Source organism: Aspergillus fijiensis (genome assembly GCF_003184825.1).
Source record: "Aspergillus fijiensis CBS 313.89 unplaced genomic scaffold BO72scaffold_111, whole genome shotgun sequence".
In the NCBI taxonomy this organism is placed as follows: domain Eukaryota; kingdom Fungi; phylum Ascomycota; class Eurotiomycetes; order Eurotiales; family Aspergillaceae; genus Aspergillus; species Aspergillus fijiensis.
Window position 1 is genome coordinate 65,641 of NW_024469087.1, and position 8,310 is coordinate 73,950.

Below are 8,310 nucleotides of genomic sequence, written 5' to 3' on the forward strand. Positions count from 1 at the left end.
GGGATATCTCCATCATCGAGAGAATTCCGAAGACTCCCGGGTTTTGGTTCGTTCTCATGCCGACAAGACCTTTATATTGAGATGCAAACAGCTGACCCGCCTCTGACATACAACTAGATGAACCCAGAGAAATGCATATGGTATCCATCCATTTTTTCGTAGATTCTCCCAGCACTTCCGTACGCCCAAATCCTCCAATACAACTCCCCAGAGAAAAGCTTTTCTTCTTTACTTGAGGGGAATGAAACGGGAAGAGTGGGTGGCACCGATACCGGGACGACCGTGCTTGACGGGCTTGCTGTGCGGGTGTTAGACCATGAACCATACGCATGCATATGAATATCTGTAGACGGGCGGATGACGTACTATGTGATGGAGAATTCACCGAGGTAGTGACCAACCATCTCGGGCTTGACCTCGATCTGGTTGAACTCCTTACCGGAGTAGATACCGACGACGGAGCCGATCATCTCGGGGACGATGATCATGTCACGGAGGTGGGTCTTGACGAGGTCGGGCTTCTCGTTGGGCTTGGCCTCCTGCTTGGCCTTGCGGAGCTTCTTGATGAGGCCCATGGGCTTGCGCTTCAGACCGCGGTTGAAGCGTCTGCGGGCACGGGCGTGAACGACATCACGGAGCTGCTCGGAGGAAAGGTCGAGGAGCCTATATGGTGATCCAAGTCAGATTACATTCTTTCTCCATCAATTTGACACAACTCCCTGAGCTTCGACTTTTGCGACCGAGAAATGTCGCAGTTGATCCGTGTAGAACAAGGCGCTTGTGGTGCTCGGTCGAAGTCGAGGCCCAGGGGGGAAATGGATCGGTGAAGTTGGTGCATTTATGATGTAACGTACTGGTCGAGGTCAATACCGCGGTAGGAGAACTTGCGGAACTGTCTCTTTCTCTTGATCTCTGTTCGTGCGAATATACGTCAGTGGGCTGATCCATTTGAGTTGTGCATCGTGTTCGTCAAAGCGTTCCCGAGGAGAAAATTTGTCGACAGTATCGTCCGCCACCCGCAGTCATCACCACACAAGTCACATCCATATCGTTTCCATCTTTGTCGCATAACTGATTCCTTTGTATATCCGAAACCGCGTTCTTATATCGTGCTCGACAGGAATGGGAAGAGAAAAGGGGGAGTTATTTCGAGTTCAACGTACCGGCAGCCTCCTCGGCGTTCTGCAAGTGAAAAGTCAGTCAATAGTTCCCTTGTCCCCCTGCCTACTAGGCTAGACCCTTCAATATCATATGGGAGTACTCACGTAGTGCTCGTCGGCCATTTTTGCGGGTGTTCCTCTCAAGGTCGCTTTTCGAACGGGACTCGAAAAGCGAAGGAATATAGGTTGTCGTGTCGGGTCGATGAACGTTCGTCGGGCGTCTCTTGTGCCTCTACGCTGCGGTCGGGAGGTGGGCTGCCGCCTCGTCTAAGCGACTAGTCTAGGGTTGCGACCCTATTACCCGCTAGTCCGCTTCGGGAACCCATCTATAAGGCCGACCGCCTTTGGCTTCTCCTGCGAGATTGATACATATGGGGTAATCTTGATAGCCATCCGTATCATTGGCATGGTTTTTGCGGGCCCTTGTATCGCTTTCGCCGAGAGTCGCAGTCTATATCCGTAATCATGCATGATCGTAAAGATACCAGTGTCGCCAGAGCCAGATCACTTATTCAACGTCTTTAGAGAGGTTAAATACGGCTATATCGTAGCTAGCCCCTAGTTCTACTTCCAGATTTTCACTACGCATTACTTTTAAAATCACGAGAATGGGTCATCAATCGGGAGGTCAGAGAATCTATATTGGCTAAAAAGCTTTTCTCAGCTTACTTATGCAAGATTCGCGACGGCATCAGGCAGGCCTGATGCATCCATGCTTGACCAGACCAACGGGCAATTTTCCCCCCAAGTCTGAAAACAATCGCCGCCAGATTCCCATTCCCCCACGAACCGATTTGCTTTTCTCGATGTTCGGCGGAGACGAGGCGCTTAGTCGAAGAGACCGAAGCCCATGTCCTCATCGGACTCCTCCTTCTCCTCCTCCTTCTCCTCAGCGGGGGCGTCACCGCCGGCAGCAGCGCCAGCAGCAGCGGCGGGGGCAGCAGCACCAGCACCGCCGGAGGGAACGGAGGCGAGCTTGGTGGCACCCTCAGCGATCAGCTGTAGTAGCAGAAAAAATCTCGTTAGCGTCGATGTTTCCCTTGGGTGCGCAACGGTCCTTTCAATCTGGGGGCGCAAAACTAACCTCCTGGAGGTCCTTGCCCTCGAGCTCGGAGATGAGCTTGGTGAGGCGCTCCTCATCGGCATCGATACCGACGGAGGAGAGGACGGACTTGATGTCCTCAGCGGAGGGGCTGGCGTTGCCAGCGAGGGACAGGAGGAGGTAGGCCGCGAGGTGCTTCATTTTGAATCTGAACCAAGTGAAAAAAAAAACTGTTAGATCACGATTCTCGATATTGCAGAATGCGCGGAGATCGTCACACAGCAAGTCAGAAGGCGTCCTGTAGAAAGAACTTACAGATATTCTTGGATAAAATCCGAACACGAGAATCAATCGATTTAACCGCGAAGTTGGGCGGAGACTGAGACGTCGGGTTGCGAGGTAGTGGACAAAAGAAGAAGAAGTCAGAACCGAATCGTCTAAAATCGAGAAAAGTGCGTTGCGGCTGGTGGGATGTGGCGCGTGGGCCTGCGTGCTAGTTCCCGCTAAGCGAGCACCTGTGGCGCAGGCGGGTATCCTGTATTGATGCCTTGGGTGTCCAAAAGCGAGGGTCGATGCGACGGTCACGTGGCTCTCTTGCCTTTCAGACGATGGGATGGCGACTGACTTCTTGCAACCGTTTTTGCCCGGCGGCCTTATCCAGACGACCTCCTCGTGGTACTCTCGGAGGTGGTAACAGTTCGCACTGGCTGCATATTTCACTCCTTTTGTCTGTATCCCATGTCTTGCCGGAGATCTTGAAGAGTGGCACTTTCCGGCTTGGAACTCTATCGAATCTTTAAAGTGGCTCCGCAACGAAGTCATGAAGTTACCCCGTCATACTAACCACCGACGGTGAAGCCCTCTTTGTTCGCATCCTTGTCTGGGTTTTTTGACACTACCTCTGATCAAACCCATTTCTCTCTCATCTGAAAATTCATCATGAGTGTACGGAACCTCATCCTTGACCCTCGCCGATGCCGTTACTGATAATCATGCCAGTTTCTCGATTCTGTTCTCTCGTCCATCGAGACGGGCAAACCGTCCCCAATCCCCCAAGTCTCCTCCACCGTATCGCCACCTGTCACTTCCTCCACTGTGAGAACCGAAGTACGCAAGACCAGTCTTGGACCACGGAATGTTCCCTCAACAACAGAACGGAAACCCCTCTCGCAGGGGATAAAGCGCAAAGCCGACGAGCCGCTGCCCCGTTCGTCAAAATTGGCACCTCCAGCCCCTCTCAGATCAACCGCCACTAAGCCCACAATCCCCGCAGCTGGAAAGGCACGCCCCAGTGCTCCCACAGCAGCCGTGGCGTCCGCCTCCACAAGTCGCTCATCCACGCCTCAAAGATCAGCGCAGGTGTCCTCGAAACCACCCCCCAAAGGCTCCTTTGCAGATCTCATGGCCAAAGCCAAGGCGCTACAAGAAAAGACCCCCACCCAGGTGGGTATGTTCAAGCATCAGGCTGCTGCTAAGGAGAAGCTTAGCAAGGTAGAACGAAAGAAACGAGCGACAGAAGCTCAAACCAAAGAGAAGGAGAGTCGGTCGGCTAAAAAGCCTGGCGCCACTACTACTGCAGCTGGAAGTGCTAAACCTGGCGTTACGAAGCCTGTGAAAAAGCGGGAGCCGGAAGAGCTCTCCTACAAAGGCACTTCGCGACCTACACCCCGTCCTGCACAACCCGAATATCGTGGAACAGCGGGCTTGCCAGCGAAGCGGAATCCCAGTGACCTCAGGGCCCAGTCTCGAAACAAGCGGTCGAGAATGGATGAGTACTTGGGAACCGATGAGGAAGACGAGGGTGACTATGCCGACGACTACGATGACTACGATTCGGGATCTTCCGATATGGAGGCTGGCTACGATGCTATGGAGGAGGAAGAGGCTGCTGCTCTGGCAGCAGCCAGGCGCGAGGATGAGGAGGAATGGAACGCTGAACAGGCAGCCAAGCAGGCTAAAATGGAACGCCTCAAGAAGCTCAATGCGCTGGCTGCGCGCCGATAATGCGGTGGAAGCATACAATGGACGAATAAAGATTTGACTATTATTTGGTCTCCCTACACATAGGCGGACCCGCCCTGTCACTCCATCATTTTCCTATGTGTTTTGTGATTTTATTTTTTCCCTGGAAACGGAGCATCAGCGAGGAATACCCCGAGGGTGCATTACATATGTCGTTGCTGTTTTCTTTCTTTTCTTGCCCTTTTGCTGTCTTTTGAAGTTGTTTCGATGAGCATCAGCGAGCATCAAGGTGTCGATAGATGGAGTGTTGAATCGTCTTCCTTCGAGTCACATATTTTTATCACAACGTTTATATACAATCATGGGGAGCGTCGCTATTGTCTAGTTTGAGCTTCGAGCTTCAGGCCACACTTCAGGACCCGAACTCTGCAATAGAATTGAGCCATTACCAATGCAATCGTCATTGTTGAACAAGAAAATACCGAGTAACAGATTGGCCTTGCATGGACGGACCGGATTTCTTATCATTGCTTCAATCAGCCCCACCTGCAGGCGGTGACATCACTTTTATGCTCCCTCCACCGCCGTCTCTTTAAACCACATCAGCTCACCTTCTAATCGCAAAATACAATACCTGCTTCCAATACATCGAATTGTTGTCAATCATTCCTTAGAAGTCGAGCTCACTCACTGCATTTGGTCACAACAAAGATGGAGTCTGTCCATCATGTATCAGCCTCTTCCAAAGTCCTTCTCAAGAAGGCGCGCAAGATGGTGCCGCCCATGCTGGAGCAATTCCACAAAGGTTCGAATCTGGCAGCCCTTGCATTGCGCTCCGACTCTCGACTTACAAGCAATCTAGGACAGCATGGACGCGTTGCAGTCATTGGAGGCTCTTTAGAGTTCGTTGCCCCCAAACCAAACATTCGCATTGAAACAAACTGAGAGGAATGCTATAGTTACACAGGCGCGCCGTACTTCTCCTCAATGGCATCGGCCAGACTAGGTAAGCATTTCCTCCAAGTGTATTTGGCAGGGATGCCCAAACTGACATGAAGCTGCAGGATGCGATATGGTAGGCAATTGGGAACCCACTTTGTCTGCTGCGTGCATGCGATCTCCGTTCTGACGAATCACAAAAAGAGCCACGTTATTTGTGATAAATCGGCAGCCACCGTAAGTTGACAGATCGTACCCGGCTTTCATAGGAGCGGGGAAGGGGGAATGCTCATAATGTCGCTCGTCTAGGTCATCAAAACCTACTCTCCAAACCTGATGGTCCACCCTATTCTGCCAAGCAGCGCCTCGGTCAAGGACCCCGAGTCCATCGATGCCCCATCCCTCGCTAGCCCGATCATCAACATGCTTTCGCGGCTGCATTGCCTGGTGATCGGACCCGGCCTGGGTCGCGACGGGGTCACCCTCAAGGTGGTGACGGAGGTGATGAAAGAAGCGCGGTCCCGCTCGATTCCCTTTGTCCTCGACGCCGACGGGCTCCTCCTCGTGACCGAGGATCCGGATCTGGTGCGCGGGTACAAAGAGTGCATCCTGACGCCCAACGTGAACGAGTTCAGCCGCCTGGCCAAAGCGCTGGGGATCGACGTGCCGAGTCTCGCGGAAATCAACTCCAAGTCGGACGGCGCGGACCGGACGAGCGAGGAATCTAAGGCCTGTGAGCGGTTGTCCAATGCGCTGGGTGGTGTCACCATCATCCAGAAGGGTCCCCATGATGTGATTTCGAACGGGATCACGACGCTCATCTCCGATATTCAGGGAGGTCTGAAGCGCAGCGGGGGCCAAGGCGATACGTTGACGGGCTCCTTGGGCACGCTCCTCGCCTGGAGAGCCGCCTACCACGACGAGCTCTGGGACTCCGGTGAGAAAGACAACGCCAAGGACGCGCAGACCAAGGAAGACATTCGGGCGGAGCTTGAGTCCGAGGATAAGCGGATGTCGCCTTGCACGACCCTGCTTCTGGCTGCGTTTGCTGGTAGTTCGATTACGCGGGAGTGCTCCCGACGGGCTTTCCTTGCCAAGGGCCGCAGTATGCAGGCCAGCGATTTGACGGATGAGGTCCACGAGAGCTTCCTCAAGCTGATTGGTGAGCCCGAAGCGTCCAAAATGCACCTGTAGAGTATGTCTCTGCTAGGGTCAGCATCCAAGAGGCTGTAATATTAGTCGGCAGCTTGCGGTTGGGGAGCTGTGCTAGGTCATGGCATAATGAAATTCATTCCCAATGGAGTCTTGGCACGTATCCTGTCTATTAATACATGGATTGCTCCCTGGTAGTCAAAGTGACGTCTGCAACAAGCTCTCGTATTTGGGGCAAGGCTGAATGCATATCCCGCCCCAAATCCGGGATATATGCGCGATTGACTTTTTTTCCATCGGCCGAGACACGGGAACACAGAACTCTACTTTGACCAGTCGATGAACGGTGTCTGCTTCTGGCTTACATGCGTTCTTGCTTCAGATGAGAAATGGTTGTACAACACAGGGCTTAGTTCGCATCTAGCATGCCTGACGTGCGTAGCTTCAACCGCAAATCCGAAAATCACAGTAGTCGAATCTAGTTACTACAGTATCCTACCCCAAAACAAGCCAAATGGTCTTCTATCAGAGTACATTTATCCACCGCTTTGCTGTAAAGCAGAGCTATGAAGTCTATTTTCAATAGTTCCCAACGCCGGCTTCAGAATGTGTCCATGAGAGGCAACAATTCAGTCACGGAGACCCTCGACTATGAGCTTGAGTCCGAGTCAGCTTCTTGTGTTCCAGTTTGTCTCCATGAGACAGCCATCATCCGAAAAGTCCTTGATGGAGAACTACCTGGGCATCTACTCGTCACGCGGACAGGCGAAACCCGTAGGCAGTGCCCGGCGAGATCCTAAAAACGAAGGGCCTCTTTATCTCAGCTTGGACATGCATACTTCTGAGCTTAATCAGAGACATGCAGCTTGAAAATACTACATCACCTGATGCGAGCTCCAACTCTTAGCCAACACTCTCTTACAAGAACTCTTATACTGTCTCACATCTACCTAGCCTCAACGAGCACTACCAGCTCAGATGGACAGGGAAGACCCAACCACTTAGGTATAGATCTCGTATTCAGGCCGGCCGGCCGCGTTGCCGAACCATATGCGTATGGATTGGTGGATCACATCTTCTATTTTCACCCACATCCAAGATAGAACCTGTTGTCTCAGAGGAACCGGGTCCTAGGACGTATGTGTTGGAGGGGCTGGAGGGCTGTACTCGTCTTTCAGAGTTTGAGCAGTATCCGGTGCACGACCCTGCCTCCGAGCTATACGAGCCTCACCGGGAATAGTAACACTGAGCCCTATCTTAGGATCCACTTACCGATGTCATGGTTCCCCTCCCCCCGAGACCCGCCATGTCATGCCATGGCTGACCCCATTGCCTTGAATCAATAGTGCAGTGCTTGAGGACTCCATGCCCAGTTTCTGCAACCAGCCAACCTTGAGCTCCGCCACCAAGACAGCCCTATATAAGCATCTATCCTCAAGCCCTGATCAATCGAGGCATTTCCTTCCTCATCAGCATCAGCATCAGGACGAGCTTCACTTGACCCTCTTCAATACCAAAGAACTACTACCTCAATCAAATCACACCAGCTACATCCAAACCAACACACCCACATACCTCAAGCATACTCATACATCCCAACATACATCAGCCATCTCCACCACATCAATAAAGATGTACACCCCAGCCCCACTCCTGCTCCTCCCCCTCCTCGCAACCGCCCTCCTAGCCACCGCCTCCCCGACAGGCACCCAACCCCCCGCGGCCCCCATCTGCGGCACCTGCAACCCGCTCTCCGGCCAGAACAACTGCGACGTGACCACCTCGTGCATCAACACCGGCACGCGCTTCCACTGCGCCTGCCGCGCCGGCTACAAGGCCTCACCCGCCAACGCCGACGTCACCAAGCAGTTCCGGCTGCCCTTCCCCAACTTCCAGTTCCTGGTGTTTGTCCCCGAGTTCACCCAGTGCAATACCCTGTGCGACAACCCGTACGGCGCCAGTCCGCAGCTTTGTGCGGAGGTGCCGGTGCAGAGTTCTTGTCCGGTTTAGGGGGGTCGCTGAGGGGGAGAGATCTTTGGGGGTGTCTTGGTGGGG

The 8,310-nt window shown here is 53.1% G+C and overlaps 5 protein-coding genes across 5 annotated transcripts; 3 read left to right on the top strand and 2 right to left on the bottom strand.

Annotated features, from left to right (window-relative positions):
• Window positions 1–228: 228 nt before the first annotated feature.
• On the bottom strand, window positions 229–1,283 carry BO72DRAFT_502173 (40S ribosomal protein uS19; the record flags this gene model as incomplete). Its single annotated transcript, XM_040949034.1, has 5 exons — window positions 229–298; window positions 367–663; window positions 855–912; window positions 1,164–1,182; window positions 1,266–1,283. 5 exons carry the CDS (start codon window positions 1,281–1,283, stop codon window positions 229–231), a joined length of 462 nt encoding a protein of 153 aa, XP_040795199.1.
• A 292-nt stretch (window positions 1,284–1,575) lies between these two features.
• aspf8 (ribosomal protein P2) lies at window positions 1,576–2,410 on the bottom strand. Its single transcript, XM_040947707.1, has 2 exons — window positions 2,245–2,410; window positions 1,576–2,159 (listed from the first exon to the last, which is right to left on the bottom strand). The coding sequence occupies exons 1-2, from the start codon at window positions 2,401–2,403 to the stop codon at window positions 1,989–1,991; spliced, it is 330 nt and encodes a 109-aa protein (XP_040795200.1). The 5' UTR covers window positions 2,404–2,410; the 3' UTR covers window positions 1,576–1,988.
• Window positions 2,411–2,821: 411 nt separating this feature from the next.
• BO72DRAFT_532953 (uncharacterized protein) lies at window positions 2,822–4,608 on the top strand. The gene is made up of 2 exons (XM_040950467.1): window positions 2,822–3,147; window positions 3,202–4,608. The coding sequence occupies exons 1-2, from the start codon at window positions 3,142–3,144 to the stop codon at window positions 4,204–4,206; spliced, it is 1,011 nt and encodes a 336-aa protein (XP_040795201.1). The 5' UTR covers window positions 2,822–3,141; the 3' UTR covers window positions 4,207–4,608.
• Window positions 4,609–4,754: 146 nt separating this feature from the next.
• On the top strand, window positions 4,755–6,679 carry BO72DRAFT_453946 (ATP-dependent (S)-NAD(P)H-hydrate dehydratase). Its single transcript, XM_040946104.1, has 6 exons — window positions 4,755–4,969; window positions 5,027–5,066; window positions 5,124–5,170; window positions 5,229–5,239; window positions 5,308–5,340; window positions 5,413–6,679. The coding sequence occupies exons 1-6, from the start codon at window positions 4,876–4,878 to the stop codon at window positions 6,295–6,297; spliced, it is 1,110 nt and encodes a 369-aa protein (XP_040795202.1). The 5' UTR covers window positions 4,755–4,875; the 3' UTR covers window positions 6,298–6,679.
• Window positions 6,680–7,668: 989 nt separating this feature from the next.
• BO72DRAFT_453948 (putative adhesin) lies at window positions 7,669–8,293 on the top strand. Its single transcript, XM_040946105.1, has one exon. It carries the CDS (start codon window positions 7,888–7,890, stop codon window positions 8,263–8,265), a length of 378 nt encoding a protein of 125 aa, XP_040795203.1. The 5' UTR covers window positions 7,669–7,887; the 3' UTR covers window positions 8,266–8,293.
• The last annotated feature ends 17 nt before the right edge of the window (window positions 8,294–8,310 follow it).

What these genes read in the sequence shown, in the direction of transcription:
- aspf8 (XM_040947707.1), bottom strand. Translation starts at nt 2,403, where the DNA reads ATGAAGCACCTCGCGGCCTACCTCCTCCTGTCCCTCGCTGGCAACGCC. An exon ending in AGGGCAAGGACCTCCAGGAG is followed by an intron (nt 2,160 to 2,244) that starts GTTAGTTTTGCG and finishes CTGCTACTACAG; the next exon opens with CTGATCGCTGAGGGTGCCAC.
- BO72DRAFT_453948 (XM_040946105.1), top strand. Translation starts at nt 7,888, where the DNA reads ATGTACACCCCAGCCCCACTCCTGCTCCTCCCCCTCCTCGCAACCGCC.
- BO72DRAFT_453946 (XM_040946104.1), top strand. Translation starts at nt 4,876, where the DNA reads ATGGAGTCTGTCCATCATGTATCAGCCTCTTCCAAAGTCCTTCTCAAG. An exon ending in GTCATTGGAGGCTCTTTAGA is followed by an intron (nt 5,067 to 5,123) that starts GTTCGTTGCCCC and finishes GGAATGCTATAG; the next exon opens with TTACACAGGCGCGCCGTACT. An exon ending in GTGATAAATCGGCAGCCACC is followed by an intron (nt 5,341 to 5,412) that starts GTAAGTTGACAG and finishes TCGCTCGTCTAG; the next exon opens with GTCATCAAAACCTACTCTCC.